General features: G+C 37.3%; 2 protein-coding genes across 2 annotated transcripts; both read right to left on the minus strand.

Moving 5' to 3' along the window:
• Positions 1-3651: 3651 nt before the first annotated feature.
• On the minus strand, positions 3652-8977 carry LOC111793487 (phosphatidylinositol 3,4,5-trisphosphate 3-phosphatase and protein-tyrosine-phosphatase PTEN2A). The gene is made up of 13 exons (XM_023675392.2): positions 8818-8977; positions 7892-8424; positions 7232-7333; positions 7089-7145; positions 6845-6910; positions 6267-6443; positions 6077-6163; positions 5923-5987; positions 5752-5828; positions 5461-5507; positions 4778-4908; positions 4608-4677; positions 3652-4439 (listed from the first exon to the last, which is right to left on the minus strand). Exons 2-13 carry the CDS (start codon positions 8330-8332, stop codon positions 3921-3923), a joined length of 1839 nt encoding a protein of 612 aa, XP_023531160.2. The 5' UTR covers positions 8333-8424; positions 8818-8977; the 3' UTR covers positions 3652-3920.
• A 958-nt stretch (positions 8978-9935) lies between these two features.
• On the minus strand, positions 9936-12741 carry LOC111793442 (cysteine proteinase mucunain). The gene is made up of 5 exons (XM_023675313.2): positions 12099-12741; positions 11440-11675; positions 11226-11366; positions 10439-10891; positions 9936-10360 (listed from the first exon to the last, which is right to left on the minus strand). The coding sequence occupies exons 1-5, from the start codon at positions 12607-12609 to the stop codon at positions 10259-10261; spliced, it is 1443 nt and encodes a 480-aa protein (XP_023531081.2). The 5' UTR covers positions 12610-12741; the 3' UTR covers positions 9936-10258.
• Positions 12742-16753: the final 4012 nt, after the last annotated feature.

A 16753-nucleotide genomic window follows, 5' to 3' on the forward strand; every position in this document is an offset into this window, starting at 1 on the left:
AAAGTTCTTATTCTTATATTTATTTTCTTAAATTATATTTAAATGTCATCTTAAAATTTTATTATAATTTATCTAAAATATTGGGACGAATATGTTGTTATTATTATTATTATTATTATTATTATTATTTTGGTAAGAAATTGCTATGTTTTTAATTAATTATTAGAAAATGACATATTGAGCTGACGATAATTAATAGATAAAGTTAAAATTCCGAAAAATTTAAGGATAAAATGTATGATATTGCTAGTAATACTTCGATGCTACAATCAACGTCGTATTTTGAATTGAATATACAAAACATCACATCATGTTCAGTAATGTCGTAAAGTAAAATGCATGTGATTTTAAAAGTATTTTTTTTTTTTTTTATCTTATGCAAGGCATACTTGACGGTGACGGGGCATCGACATTAGGACCATAGAATATGTCAAGCCTATATCGTAGGCTAGTTTACAAGATCTATAACCTAGAACTCTGATAACAACTGTAATGACCCTAGATTTCAGCTACCTAAAAGTTGTTACTGTCATCTCAGTCTAAGCTCATATGTGGAATCTAACTCTTAAAATGTCATCATTTAAGTAATAAATTTCAAGAAATAAAATAAACTTCGTCATTGAAACACCGAAAGAATTTAAAAATATGAAATGTAAAACAACATATTCTAACTTAAGTCTAGGAGTTTAAATATGTTTCTATCCTATGCACGCCATGGTCTCTACTTTGTGATGTCACCGTCAACCGTACATGGGTGTCTTACCTTTACATAAAAAATGAAATAGCACACGACTTGAGTATTTCAAAGAATACTTACTAAGTGAACCACTATAGGGGTTGTAAAAATGCAAATACATGCAATAATGCTCTAAGGGCCTATCATTTAAAACATCTTAAGGGTGGCCTCCAGTCCAAAATAACTGGGATGTATAGCACTTCCCTTCACACGATCAACATGTGCAAGTGTGAATTCTCAGGTAGTTCACACCCCACCTAGGCCCATCATCGTCGATCTAGCTATCCGTAGCGATGTCTAGAGGTCAGCAGACCTCTGAGTGTCATACTCAACATGATCACTATCATCATCATAGCGTACGCGTCTGTATTCATCATCATAAAAGGGAAAGTGTGCCGATGCTTAATTATATACAGAAATGCATGAGGTCCCTCTAATTTCTCTTCTTGAAACGTCTTTATGACACAACCCTAGTTTCATCTTGTATTACTATTAGCAATGCATGCGCGTTAACTATCCATCTTAACATCATCATTAATCTTTTATAGGGTTGTGCCCTAGGCCGATTTCTCGACAGCATGCAATATGACATTCATAATATGCATCTTAACTTAATATGGAAACAACGTCATACTAAGGGATTATCATCATGCTTCGTCATTGTCATACATCATCATTATACATCGTCAAATACATCATAATTACCATAACGCGTCATCGTCATGCATTGTCATCATACATCGTCAAATACATCATAATCACCATAACACGTCATCGTCATGCATTGTCATCATACATCATCAAATACATTAGAAGCATCATAAAGCATCATCATACATCATCATATAGCTGATACGTCGTAACGAACACATCCACCATAGTCGGTGCCACTGGACACGTGTCATCATACAACAAACAAGTATCTAGCCTATCCTATAGGAAGGTCACTTACTTGGTTGGCCTTAGACTGCGTTCTCCCTAATTTAATAAACGCTAGCTCTCGTTCCTTGAAAGCTACTCCAAATGTCGTCAGAGTTCGTTTCCTATTAGATCGTCCGTCACCTTTCGTTAATTTTTCACAATTTAGTAACAATTCCAATTGACATTTGTGAAATACGTCATTAAAACGACCGGTTACCTTAATTAGGATCAAAAACAAGTTTGGGAGGGTCGGAAATTGGGCTAAAATTTGATAACCCGAGCCGAATAAGCCGAATTAGAGCCGAGCTGAGCCAAGCTGTGAAGCCGAGGGCTTCTTTTTGCTGCAGGTTGACACATGGCATAGCAGGGTGCGGCACGTCACAACTTAACTCTCGGGTTAAGGCGCGGGTCGTGGTGCGGTTTCGGGTCAGATCGCGGGCACGCGGGTCAAGTCGCTGCAGGCATGGGCTGCTACAGATGGATTGGGTCGAATGTTCAGTCTGGGTCTCGGGTTATTGGACTACTGCAGGTCGTACAGGGTTCGTCGATGACTAAGGTTGCAGACCTGGACCGAGGCGTGTGTTGGGCTGGCAGAGTGACACTGGGCCGAGACCAACGACTGGTGAGTGGGTTACGGGTTGAGTCCGACCCGGATCCAATCTGTTGGATCCTTTCTTCTTCACCCGACTTGCAACATGATTTTTGACCTCTCTCTCTCCTTCCTGCGGTTGTTTCCGACGTTCTCTCTTGTCGTTTTCCTCCTCTGGCTTTCAGTTGGACCCTCTGATCCCTTCCATGAAGTCTCGTGGCTTGTAGACATCTATAATGATAGATCTACGGGACTCCCAAAAGCTCGAACTTCCGTTCGCTTTTTCTTATTCAATGTTTCTTAAGTTATCTAGCCCTGTGGCTCTTAAGATTTATATCTAGCCCTTTCAAGCTCTTAAGGTTCATATGTCATACTTTCTCCCACCCGAAGGGTGTAAGTCCCCCAGGTTTCAGGATGCACTTAGCCTCTAGTTTCCTACTTTCCAAGGTTTATCAAGTGATCGTGGTTCCTGCGCATAAGTTGGGATGCCCTCGTATGTTTGGGACCCAAGGGTTATCTAACAGGTAAGGAGGAGTTGTTACTTGAGATGAGTAACCTCTCAATCTACTTATACCTCCATACGTGCCTACTACTCCCCTACTAGCATCTAATAATGCTCCTTATTTTTACACCATTCCAGGCTAGAATAGTGCAAGGGTGACTCCACACTAGGCACAACTGGAGTTCCCTCAATCGTACCCTCTAATGTGTCTCAATCCAAAGTGGTTGCTATTGCATTCTTATATGCTATGTAGACTCTCACTAGTCATGGTGAGTTCACAATTAGGCTAAGGCTCACTAACAAGTCATACATATTCTCTAGGGCACATAGTATCTAGTCCATACATTAATCGGGGCATACATAGGTATTCCAACCTCCTAACATCCTTCTAGGGGCAAAATTGGTATTAAATTATAAATCATACATATCCACACATCATACATACAAACCGAGGAAAGTGTGGTCAATCCTAACATGTCATAGTCCTAACAAAGCATTCAAATAAATCAAAGTCAAATTTTACCTAGCGAAAGTCCTAAAACATGCGTTGGGCTAAACCATCATAATTCAAGGCTTAGCTAACCCATTTCTCATGCATAATTAATCCTTGAAACATGTTATAGTTCATATACCCGTATCTGACTCGATTGCTACAAGTATTTCTTTCTTAAAAATCCAAATGGTTAGTATATAATTTGTCAACTTCCTAGGCTCAGTTCAGATCTCCAAAATAGCCATAGAGTTGGTATACATACCTTATGGAACATCACCCATAAAAATTGCCTAGCAAAGAACAAATAGCTAAAACAATTAATCTTTATTTTGTTTGTCTGAGATCCACATGGCCAAAAGCACACTACAAGATAAGACGAGCTGATTTAGCAAATTACAAGCCAAGAAGAGTGAAACAAACAAGGTCAAGCAGTCTTCTGCACTGAGCTTTATTGAACTTCATAGAACAGTATCATCTTCAAAAGAAAATAACTTTTGTTTTTTTTCACATGCTTTCCAGTTTCATGCTATATCAATTCAATAATAAACCAGATACTGAGAGACTTCGAATTTACAACCCAAATGAATGAATCTTAAAGCTTCACCTGCAGCACGGTCTTTATGTACAGAGGATGGCCGTGGCTCAGGGCGAACAATACCCAACAACAACACCTTCTCGTTTACTCACTCTCGTAGTCTTCGTCGTCCCCAAATGTGAAAACAGAAGCATCAGCAGCCATTGCCTTGAATTCACTTTCTGAATTTGGAATTTCTGAGAGGGAATCAGATCTTTTGACTCCATCGCCTTTTCGGTCACTGGCTGCTGGAGCAGCCTGTTTAGCTCCACCATCTCCCAGGGAAACTTGCTTTGTCGCATGTGATAAACTCGCAACATCGTCGGATGAAGTCGCACTCGTTTGAGATTTAGATGTCGTCTTGACAGCTGACGCTTCAGACCCTGAACCTGATGCTGCATCCTTGCTCTTTGCAGAACCACCTTCTGATTCACTGTCAGAAAATACATCATCTTTCTCATTAGTTACTGATTTTCTGTTTTGGTTATCAGAAACTTCACTCCCATCAGCTGCAGAAGATTTCGAGCCCGAGCTTTCATCTGATTTCTTGGTCGTATTGTCCACGTTCGGCAACATATCTACTAGAACAACCTCCACCTGAAATCCAGGGGAAGGCAGTTTTCTCTACAGAAAGCCAAATAGAGATCTTTCAGAATGTTAAACAAGTAACGACTCCTAAGAATTGTAACATTGGAAGAAGGTTCAGAAATGGAGAAGAAAACAGAAGGTTCTAAATGCAGAGTTCCACTTGACCATCATATTACACGAGACAACATAATCTTTGGAACTCACCTTGTCGAACCCATCAAGATCATTAGTGTAGAGCATTTTCCGATTTTCGGTCATGGTTGTGTTTAACCAACTGAAAATAAAACAGACCAGGTAAAATCAACTGATTTCCTTGCACACTACTAAATGAAACCAAAGAAGCAGAGCATTGGATTGGGTTTCAGATCATATACCAGTAGAAATCTCCTTGGCGATCATGGAAATGAACCTTGAAGTCCCCGCACAACTCAGCTAGACCAGGCTCCCCGGGTAAGGCGAATACCATTATCCCCTTCTTTGGTGCAGTAAACCAAAAATCTTCTGGCTAAAGATATATAAACTACGTTAGTGAAACTATTAGATATTATGAACTGCCATTTTCATCATCATCATTACGAGGATCACTAATAAGTGGTCTTATTCTTTGATCGTAGTCTTCAATGTTTTTCTAATGTTAGGCTAACCTAATGTAACACGATTATACTACTATAAAATAGATTAGCAGTCTTTTATTTCTAAGAAAACAAGAATGTACAATAAAATGACATTTGTTATTCTACAACACGAGGCACAAAGTCCAAGTCTCAGTGCTCCCCCTCTCATGGAGAGTTAACCTCTTATGAACAAAAATGAAGCAAAAGCATAGAAGTACAGGTTTCAGATTTGCCTCAAGTTATACGTCTCAAAAGTCATTTTAAATATTGTTCCAAGCAAGAAGTTGTAGGAATTCTATGGATATCTCAGTTTCGAAATATGGAACTTGGATGCTAAATAGACCTAGAAAATCTTTGACCGATAGTATCAATAATCATGAACTAGATTCACGACTGGAGGTTATTCAAAGTTTCCCTACTATATAAAATAATCAAATACATACCGACAGATTCTTGGTTCTTTGATGTGTTTTAGTGGAGAACAGAACACCTGCCAATTAGGGAAATAATTAGAGAATACTATTAGCAGCAGTATTAGGACTCTAGATGTTCTAAAGCCCGGTCATTGTTGCAAGCTACGCTTAAAGACGAGACTTAAAATCATAAAAAAAACATAAAAGTGACAACGATAGATAAAATAAGAGAAAAGAAAACAAAGTTGAGGACAAGCATTACACCATAAATTAATAATCGGAATAGAACTCCTTGGCTGAACAGAGAATTAGGAGATATACCATTATGGTCAGATACAGTAATGGAAGGCCTGATCCAATATGGACATCTGTGGAGACGAAACCCTCTAAGTACACAACTGCAGAAAATTTAAAGTGAACATGATAACTGTAAGGGAATACGAGTAATTGAGAACTAGGAATGATATTAGAGTCATATGGAAAGAATAATACCTGCGGCCAGGAGGATTTTCTCCATTGAAGTAGGTTAAAATACGCTCGAAATATTTGACATACCTCTAGAAAGATAGAAGTAGATACTATTTTAGAAGCTTTTGACAAATGAAAAGACTAGATACAAAATCCTCTAAAGGTAATTTTCACTTACAATCTGACTTGGTAAGACCAGGCCTTTGCCATCGAAACACCTTCTCTGGTTGTAGTATTCAATAGATTCTTCAGCTGTTGGAAAGAACTGCCAAAGATGTAGGCAGGTGAAAATCAAGAAAAAACAACATAATTAAGGAACATCTTTCATAACTTCCTCAAAATTTCAGATATAGACAACAAATCCAAACCTTCAGAAATAGAAGAAGACTGGAAATCATCAAGCCTGTCCGGGCCATTCCTGCCTTGCAATGCACAACCACAACATTTTCGATATCATCCTTCAACCATGAATACGCACTTTGGCAAAATGATATTATCAGTTGAACCGGGGGACAGTTATGGTCATCAAAAGGAAAACAAGCCACCTGAAGAAAGTTCCCAAAATAATATACATGTCAAGCTTCCTCCTATCTAGTCTGGAAAAAAACAAATAATCTAAAGAAAAACCATGCTTGAAGTGTCAATTAAAATGATCTCGAAATCTTACGTAGGACAAAAAAAACTAACTGGCTGAACCAGCATGCAGCTTATAAACTACATAATATTCGTTAAAGTAAAAAAAAAAAAAAAACACAAATTTATTCATAGTATTATAATTTCTTTTAGGGTTGAGAACCCTAGTGGAACTCCAATTAGTAGTTTTCATTTCAACAGACTGAAACTTACAGCTTGTATGCTTACCAAAGTTCCATTATTAAAAGAATTCGACATTATCCAACACCTATAAAACTCAGAATATCAATGATAATAAGAGATTATCACGAACCTTTCCTTCAAATAATGATGCATCATATAGCCTCTCGGAACAAAGATTGTATACTTTGTATTTTCCCTGAAGATAAAAATGAGAACACAAAACATGAAAAATGAAAGCACAAAACTGCAATGCAGGTCAACCATGGAAAGATGGTCATTTGACAATAGAATCCAAATGCTAAACAGTAAAAATATGTATCTTTGAGAAAATTAAAAACGGTGTGAATGCATAGCAGGAACAGATCCATCCATACCTTGTGATGTGTTTCAAAGAACTTAATGACTTCTTCCATATGGTTTCTGTAGAAACCCTGCACCGGAACTCAAAAATATTATAATATCATTTATATAGAAAATAATCTAATCAAGTCATACAACACGAGTAACAGCAAATAACCTCAACATATCCAAAGAACCCTGAGCTCATGTCACCCGCAGGGAAACCCATTGCAATGATATTTTCAGTAATATAAGTCATGTCCAAATCAAATCCACCTTCCTGGAAAAAGAGCAACCATATAACCATAATAAATAAGAGAAAACACATAAAAGATGCAGGGAATAATTTAACCAGCACTGAATAGTAATCTCCACAAATTATATCATATTTCGTATGGCAAACAAACATGCATCTGGTTTTTCCGTTACCCATATTAACTAGTCAAAAAAACATAAAAATGAGACATAATGTACGAACTAAAATGTCTGCAGATTACACATACTGGTTCGATAAATGCTATTACTCATATAACAGCTGGTCTTATTCCAACAGTAATACTGCTGCTTGAGGTCCAAAAATTGTATTTTCTTCTTGCATCAAGAAATTAAACATGCCAAGATGCAACTAAAGACAACGTTATGCAACCACACCACCTATCCACAAAGACTGGAAACATAAAAGTTGCCTTCAACTGATTCTAAACTAATTAGGATCTGCCGAACAAAGTGTAAACCTCAATCCTTTTATAGCACAAAAAAACACCATGTACATATATCATTAGTGGTAAAAACTTATAATAGACACATAAGAAACAAGCTGATTGTATGGTTCAAAAACCTGGTATCTTCGCTTATTTTGGGAGACAACATGACGCGCTTTAACTTGAACAGCCTTTACAGCACTCTTTGAAGAGTCAACCAACCCTCTTGTAATTGATCCAACCAAACTGGGTTGGGCAGGTTTAGAAGAGGCATCTGGGGAATCATTAGGTGCAGCAGATTTTGGAGATAAATTCAAACCTAAGCCACTAGTAAAACGAGCAAACGCTGACTTCCCAGCATTTTCAGTCGTGCCATCTGGTGAAGCTGACTGTGGTTGAGAAATTTTCAAGTTCTTAGCCCACGAAGTTATGCCAGAAGAAGATAGCTTAGATGGTGCCTCACGTGCCACATTATCCATTCCAGAGGAAGCAGGAGCCTGAGGATGTACTTCTGGAAATTTAGTAGCCGAGGAATGAACAGTAGGTGACGGTGGGAAATCAGTAGATTTTGGATCCATTATATGAGTCGAGATATGCCAGATGAACACTGGAGATAGCGTCAAGAACCCCACATAAGCAGTACCCCTTCAGAAGAAACTAAATATAGGAACTGCAGGATAAAGCACAATTATAATATTTGAGTTCTCAATGATTGGATACATCTCAAAATGATCATCTTGGATAGTGCGAAAGGAAAGATCCTCAAGAAATAAAGAGAAAGAAATACATAACAAGCAATAAAATAATCGAAGAGCAATAACACTCCCTATGAAAGAATTCATTACACAACAGACCCTCATTCAAAAAGAAACCCAAAACAGGCGAACAAAAACAAAAAGTTGAAGATACAATTCACAGATAAATAAAGAACAGGGCAAGAAAGAAGGCATCGATTAAAGCAATAACATCTCAAGATCCAACCAATTAAGAACACTGAGGGAGTAAATAAGTAAAACCCTGAAATGAAGCCATTAGAATCCAGCAGAGAGAACGGAAATCTTACCCAGAAAAACACCGGTAGCTGAGCAATCCCAGCGTAATCAGGTGCAAAATTTTGAAGGAGAGATGTGGATTTAGGGTTTCGAATGTGGGAGGGGAGGGGGGAAGAGGAAGCTGGTGCAGTGAAACTGAAAATCGCCGTGGCTTTGAAGGTATGGGTTAAAGGGTCATTTCATTTTAAGATATGGTCCCCCAGTCAACGCATCGTGTGGTGCCGATTTGGCGTTGGCGATACTCGGTGAATCGGACGGTTGAGGAGAATATGAGTGATAGTGAAATGAAGGCCGTTAGATTAGATTACTGATTATTTTAACCGTAGGATAGCTTCGTTCTTTTTTAGGGTCTTCAGTTACTACATTTTCTTGCATTTATTTGTTTATGTTACGATTTAAATGCCATCATGTTTGAGTTTCGATTCCAAATTTGTCCTAACATTTTATCTTCCTTCCTCCTTTATTTTTTTTAATTTCTCTTTTTTTGTATTTTACATAATATAATTTTTATTTTAACTCATAACTGGGACTTTTACGTCTACACGATAATTTGATCATGAGATCAAAGATTCAACATAATTTGATCATAAGATCATATATCCAAATATTACGATAATTTGATCATAAGATCATATATTCAAATATTGACACGTAATCATCTTATCAAGAGGGCAGGGATTCAAATTTTCAGGAGGTTAGAGACTCAAATCTCGTTCAAATCATTCAAATATTGTTTAGGTCAGAGATTCAACTCTCGATCAAGAGGCTAGATATTCAAATCTCGATCAAGAGGTCAAAGGTTCAAATCTCGTTCAAATCTCGATCAAGAGGTCAGAGATTGAAATCTTGTTCAAATCTCGATCAAGAGGTCAGAGATTCAAATCTCGTTCAACTCTCGATCAAGAGGTCAGAGATTCAAATCTCGATCAACTCCCAATCAAGAGGTCAGAGATTCAAATCTCGATAACTCTCGATCAAGAGGCCAGAGATTCAAATCTCGATAACTCTCGATCAAGAGGCCAGAGATTCAAATCTTGATATGTAATCTTTGATCAAACTCTCACGGAAATCTTAATAGAGAGGTAAAAGGTTAGAGCTTCAAATGAAGTAAAAATAATAACAATAATAATAAAAGTTTAAATATGCAAATTTGATTGAAAGCATATATCAACCACATGAAGAGATTGACATAAATATACAATTTATATTCAAAGCATCAGAGATGAAGTTTGTTGCAAGTTTTCACCAGAAGAAACTTTTATGTACACAAAGTCATCATGAAACGTTTGAAAGCAGAAGCGGTAATAACACAAAGTCAAACTTCGATAATGTAAAAACAGGAAAAGCTCCACAAGAGCAAACGTATATGTAAAAGCTTCAACTTGCTTCTCATCATCTTTCTGTACTCTCAACACCTTGTCCTGTCCTCTTTTCACAACAATTTCAGACCTCTCAAGCACCAGTGGACATCTTGCCAAGCTTCTGAACGCAGCCCCTGTTATATTTAGCAGGAACGCGCTTCAGCAGTTCGACTCCGGTCGTGCTGCCTTTGCTCTGCAATGACATCAACTTGGATGAGTTTTACACATTCAATTATGAGCATTGCCTACAAAACTGTGTCATTTGACTTACCTTCAGGCAAGTTCCTGCATCAAGGTCACAGATGGGGTATTCATGGGGGCAGCAACTGTAATGGTCGTCGCAACAGGTTGCAGACTCGAGCGGGCAGCATCCCCAACCAAAGCAGGTACTTCCATACTTATAGATACAGCAACAGGTAGTTCCTTCCTGGCACGAGAAGTATTCGTCGCATTGATTCGGGGGACTCACAGGGGATGGCGGAGAAGGGGCAGGTTTTGGTGGGTTCTTTCCTGTCTTGGTGGGGTATGAAGCCTCTATGGCTATACCACACTTGCCTGTGGTAATGTTGCCTACATTCCTCTCCAACTTGATATAACCATTCTCTCCCCAGTTTTTACCCCATGAGTTCCTCACAATCCAATAATCTTTTCCATCTTCTGTGCCATATCCAACAGCAACAACACCATGATCCAGTTCAGTTCCACAAAGTCCGTTGAAGACACCCTAAATGATGCATAAACATAGATCGTCTTCAAAACAATCGCACACCACATCGAACTATGATCGTCTTAAAAAACACACACACAGAGCCCTGAATGATGTAGGACTTAAAAAATACACCCAAACAGGAGACAACACCATGAATGATGCATAAAGACAGATTCGAAGTGCTTAAAAATGGTTTCACTTGAAAAGGCTTTCCAAACAACTCCACACACAACAGAATATGATGCTCAAATAAGAATTCAAAACAGATCAAATTTCCCAAGTCAGAGATGTCAAAACCATAGATTTGTGAAGCAACATTGAGGAAGTTGTTCAAAGTTAAAGAAATTACCGATTGGTAAAGTTGGAAGGCCCTGCCGCCAGCTTCAATGGCAACACTAACAGGTTGATTAGCCACAGCCTTTTTCAAGGAGCTCTCATCATTCTCAGGAACATCTTCATATCCATCTATGGTTACAGCTTTAGCATTTTTCTGTTCAACCAACAAAGTCAAATTAGGATGTTGGTTACAAAAAATGAAGCAAACAAAGCAGTTCAAGACGAACCCGGATGGGATCGCAAGTGCCATCTCTGCCCTTGTAAGGGTAATCTTCCTCAGTGTCAATTCCACCATTGTCAATGATGAACTGGAAAGCATAGTCCATAAGACCACCATTGCACCCCATGTTATATGATCTATCACAGTCTACAAGCTCCTGCTCCGACAGAGAGATCAATTCACCGGTGGTGATTTGATTTATTCCTTCCACTGCAGCAACTGTTGAGAAAGCCCAACAGCTCCCTTCATTCAAAACATAATCCAGTTACGTTAATGATCCATGAAAATCTGTAATAGAAAGGCTATTAATAAAACAATCCTATGAGACAAAAGGTTTCTTGAAAAATAAGTTTTCCTCGAAAAGTTTATAGTGAGTTTTCTGATGTGATCGATGATCATCCACCAGATATCAGAGAACAAATCAAGCTGTTTTTAACAGATACAAATTATTATAAGCGTTATCTAAAGAATCTATTTTAGACAAATGTTTCCTATAAATATGGATCTCGTAACAAATTTCCTGCAAAAGTCAAAAGCTCAAAGACCAAATGAGAAGACAAAAGGAAAACACGTAATCCAATCATCATTTCCATCGGATCAGTTCAACAAAAATGGTGCAAAGAAAGGGGAAAAAGAAAAAAAAAAAAAAAAAAAAAAAAAACTCACCACACTGTCCTTGATCTTTAACATCCGTAACAGCGCCCTTCTTCCTCCAATCAACATGATCCGGCAGATCATCGCCGAGCGCGATCGCATATCTCCGACTCTTAGTTGCGGAGAGGCGGTTCTTTCGGGACAATCGACCGCTAAGAAACATGGCGCGATACTCCTCGTTGGAGAGATCGGCAAAACGGTTCAATCCAACCTTATAACTCCGCGATTCCCTGTTATGTTCATCAATGAACCTGAGATTATCCTTGAAAATCTCAAATCGCCTCTCCTTCTCGCCAAGAGCGTTGTAAGCCTTTCCATTGTGAACCAACCACGACTCGTACAGAGCCGCAACCTCCTCATCGGAGCGCTGCGAGGATCCGATTTGGATATCCAAGTGGTGTTTAGCGTTTTCATCGATGATGGAAAAGCTGGACGAATCAGAAGCCGATGAAGATGAGGAAAAACATAGGAACAGCGCTAGAAAAAGGACGATGGAGAAGGAGAAAGTGGTGGAAATCGCCATGTTTGGTGGATTATGCAGAAAGGAAAATGGTTGTGAAGAGAAAGTAAAGGGGATTGGTGAATATAAATAGGAAAGTTACGAAGAAGAGATGGGATTGGCAAAACAACGCCCGAAATTACAGAGAATATTTGCAACTTCGAATCTGTTTCAAAAACTCCTCTTTTAGCCATTGGTGGGAGACAGACAGTCGCATCTTTGAAATCTGCTATTTTAAAATATTTTAAAATATTTTAAATTTTATCCCTTTAAAATAGTTTAAACTAAATTTTTAATTTCCCAATTTTTTAAATTTATACTAATTTTCTTAAATTTATCACTAATTTATTACACAAAATTAAAAGTTTAATTTTGACCCATCTCTTAATTTGGGAAGAAATTGAATGATCCAAATAGAGAAGGTCGGTCGATAAATATATTTCAATTTTAATTTAATTTTTCAGAAGAATCATTAGAAAGAATAAATTATTCCTTTAGATAAGAGTTTCAATTTCGTTTTTTTTTTTTTTTAAGAATTATCAAAAAAGAATATTATTTTCATATTTTAGATTCATTAAACACTTAATTTAAATGGATTGAATTAATGATTTTTTTAAATTATAATTTTATGTTATTTGTTTAAATTTATTTAATTTAATTTTATTAAAAATTAGAATGTTTGATTTTTTTTTTTTTGATAGGTATAAAATTCTTATATGAATATATATTTGAATACAATGTTATGAACGTTAATAAACTAATTTTTGTTTTATCAATTTTATATTCTAAATCTCATAATATATAAATTAATAAAAATCGTGTATAAAAAAAATTAAAAAAAAAATTATATTTAACGACAGATATCTTATTCATGAAAATAATTTTATGAAAAATTAATTGAGGATATATGCGTACTCATCCAAATAAATGTTAATTTAATATTTTGTTAATATATTTATTTAAATATGTCTATCTAGAGATTTTAGAATTTTTATTCAAAATATTATATAGTATGAAATTTATTATTCAAATATAGTTGAAAATTTGAGATTGCATAATTTGGACATTTCATAAATATATTTTAGAAAGTTTATTAATGCAAAATTGTTTAATACAATAAATAAATAAGTATAATTCTATATATATATATATATATATATATATATTAAATTTTAAAAACACAAAAGGGAAATTTTTTAAATTAAAAGTAACAAAATTAAAATATTTTAAATTAAGAGATGGATAAACGTATAAAAAGATTTGTGGGATGAAGCACATGCTCCAATCAAATTGTCTCGTTTCGTGTAGTCAAGGTATGACAGGTGAAGCGCAAGAGTGACGGCTCTATTTTGATCTCGTTGGCATGATTGATTGCTCATGGCTTCTCACATCTCACAATGGGGTGGGATTGATTATGAAGAAAGATTTGCTCCCGTGGAGAAGTTTACATCTATTAGAATTGTTGCTGCTATGGTCGCTCATTTGGATTTTTTTTATTCTTTATTGAAATATTGTTTAATTGAAATTTATTAATTAAATGTGTATTAGGTAACTACCTAAATTTCTACCTACTTGGATCTCGGACTCTATCTCTTAAATGCATAATATAACTCTTAAATGTTCATTATAAATAACGTAAAATTTAAAAACATTCAGAACACTTCTAGAAAACATTGTCGGTCTTACGTGTTTCAAAACATAACGCTGAAATTAAAAATTAAAACAAAACAATTGCAAATGAAATAATTTAAATAATGAAATGCAAACCTAAGACTAGGAATTTAAACATGCAACTACACTATGCACATGCCATAGTCTCTATTTGCGATATCGTCGTCATTTGTACATGGGCGTCTTGCCATATGCAAGCATGTTTTTGGGACCTATCTCTAGTTCATCTAGGGGTGGCCTCCAGTCTCGGACAAATTGGATGTGTATTACTTACCTACACACGACCTACAAGTGCGAGTGTGAATCCCTAAGGCGCTCACACAACCCCTGGACTCTCTAGTAACGACGTCCGGAAACTAGTGGAACCTCATTGTGTCATGCTCCCTATTGTGTCATACTATGCGCGTCCGCACTCATCATCCTAAGGGAAGTATCCCTATGCTTATGAACATACGAAATGCATGAGGTCTCTCTAAATCCATCTTATCATCTCTTCTGGCACAACCCTCTAATCTCATCTCTGTGTTACATTAAGTAACACATGCTCGTTTAATATTTATATTAATATTATTTTCATGCTTTTAGGGTGGTGTCCTATGTCGGTCTATCGACATGATGCAATATGACACGCATCATCATATAGCATGCTTAATATGGAAAACATCAACATATTAAGACAAACGTCATGCAATCATCATACTCATCATATCGCCATAAAGTGCATATAGCATATCAAGTACGTCATACATCAAATATATATATTAAGCACATCATCAAGCATCATAACTCATACATCATAATATACTCATACATCATCATAACTCATAAATCATAATATACTCATACATCATCATATACTAGTATACGATATCATACGATACAACTCATACATTATCATATACTAGTATACGGCATCATACGATACAACTCATACATTATCATAACTCATACAATTTCTAGCCTATCCTACTTGGTTGGCCTTAGCCGAAGTACTCCCTAATTTAATTTAACGTAAGCTCTCGTTCCTCGAGAGCTGCTCCAAAGGTTGTCGGGGTTCATTTTCTATCACACTGTTCGTCACCTTTCATTAGTATTTCACAATTGAACTAGTGATCCCATTAGTAATGTGAAATACTGTAATACCAGAAGAAAGAGAAATAGAAATATAAAAACAAAAAAAAAAAGGAAAAGTCGAGAGAGGGGCAAGTAGGTAAGTTTGCCCCTCCAACCACTAAAGGTGTCCAAATGAAACCCTATCAAGAGTCCTGCCAAAGAAAAATGGTGAGAGAGAGGGGTTAGAGAGAACCTAGAGAGAGGAGGAAGAATGAACGGCCGGAAGACTCACTGAAAACTACCTTCGGAGTCTACTCCGGTCAAGATCATGATGCAAGAAGCCTTTCTTGGAAGGGAAAAGAGAATGTGGGTGGCCGGAGTCCCATTTTCCATCAAGAAATCAGAAAAACCCGCGAGGTAAGATCTTGAACATTTTCTCAGATTTACGATTTTCTTTGTGAATAAAGATCTGAAATCTTGATATATTCATTTAGGAACAACTCTCTACAGGATCTTTGAAGAAGTTTGACTGAAACCTTGATCCGAAGAAGTTTGACTGAAATTCCGATGCTCTTAACTTGTTCGGTAGTCAAGCAAAAAATTACGAAAAAAATACTAGGACGTAGCCCGTAACACGATCTAGAACTTTGTCGAAGAAATCATATCGATCCGAACTACGAATCAAAAGATATGAAAATCGGAAAGGGGACACTGTGTTACGGATTACAGAGGACAGAGATTAAAAAGAAAAAGAAAAAAAAAAAGTTGACCGGTGAGCAGCGGAGGGCGGCGTGACAGGCGCCAGACACGCGTCGACCATCGACTGGAGCAACGCAGCTCCAGCAAGGCGACGACACGTGTCGCCTGCAAAGCCTGAGCCAAGCCGAGCCGAACCGGACTGGCCGACCGGCGACTGCGCAGAAGCTGCCGTGCGTGCGGCCTGCGACTGGCGCACTTCCACGCGCGTGGTCAACGCACTGCTGGCGCACGAAATGGCCGTTTTGGCCGGGTTACCCTCTGTTTGCCCGATTTTGTCCCGGTTCCAGTTCTAGTACTGTTTTTACATGAATAGGGATCTAATTTAAAGAAATCAGTATTTTTGGACACCTCACGGGCAAAGAAACGCTAGCAAAAAGGCACGCATCAACCAAGTAAGTCACCACCCGGTATTTAGGAAGAAATACTTGTAGGATTCGCTTAGATTGCATGGATGCTAGTAATTTTGCTTCAGATTAGATCTCCATGTAAAATATTAGTCAGATTGATTGTTATGAGTGTATTGGGTGAATTATCCGAGTGTTGCTTGTATGCTTTAAGCTTCCGCGTTCCGGGTGCTTGATGGATGAATTCGCCCCATTGAGCGCGAACTTCGTGTTCTGGGTGCTTCATAGAGGTCATCGCCCCGTTGAGCCGGTATGCCTAGTTTGCATGAATTTTATATTAT

Source organism: Cucurbita pepo, chromosome 4 (genome assembly GCF_057944985.1).
Source record: "Cucurbita pepo subsp. pepo isolate OVF chromosome 4, ASM5794498v1, whole genome shotgun sequence".
In the NCBI taxonomy this organism is placed as follows: Eukaryota; Viridiplantae; Streptophyta; class Magnoliopsida; order Cucurbitales; family Cucurbitaceae; genus Cucurbita; species Cucurbita pepo.

Excerpts from the sequence above, each read along its gene's own strand:
- LOC111793442 (XM_023675313.2), bottom strand. The coding sequence starts at position 12,609 with ATGGCGATTTCCACCACTTTCTCCTTCTCCATCGTCCTTTTTCTAGCG. Across the intron at positions 11,676-12,098 it reads TAAAGATCAAGGACAGTGTG|GGAGCTGTTGGGCTTTCTCA; the intron begins GTGAGTTTTTTT and ends TTTTGAATGAAG. Across the intron at positions 10,361-10,438 it reads ATGCAGGAACTTGCCTGAAG|AGCAAAGGCAGCACGACCGG; the intron begins GTAAGTCAAATG and ends ATGTCATTGCAG.
- LOC111793487 (XM_023675392.2), bottom strand. The coding sequence starts at position 8,332 with ATGGATCCAAAATCTACTGATTTCCCACCGTCACCTACTGTTCATTCC. Across the intron at positions 7,334-7,891 it reads AAAATAAGCGAAGATACCAG|GAAGGTGGATTTGATTTGGA; the intron begins GTTTTTGAACCA and ends CTCTTTTTCCAG. Across the intron at positions 6,911-7,088 it reads TCTTTGAAACACATCACAAG|GGAAAATACAAAGTATACAA; the intron begins GTATGGATGGAT and ends TTTTATCTTCAG.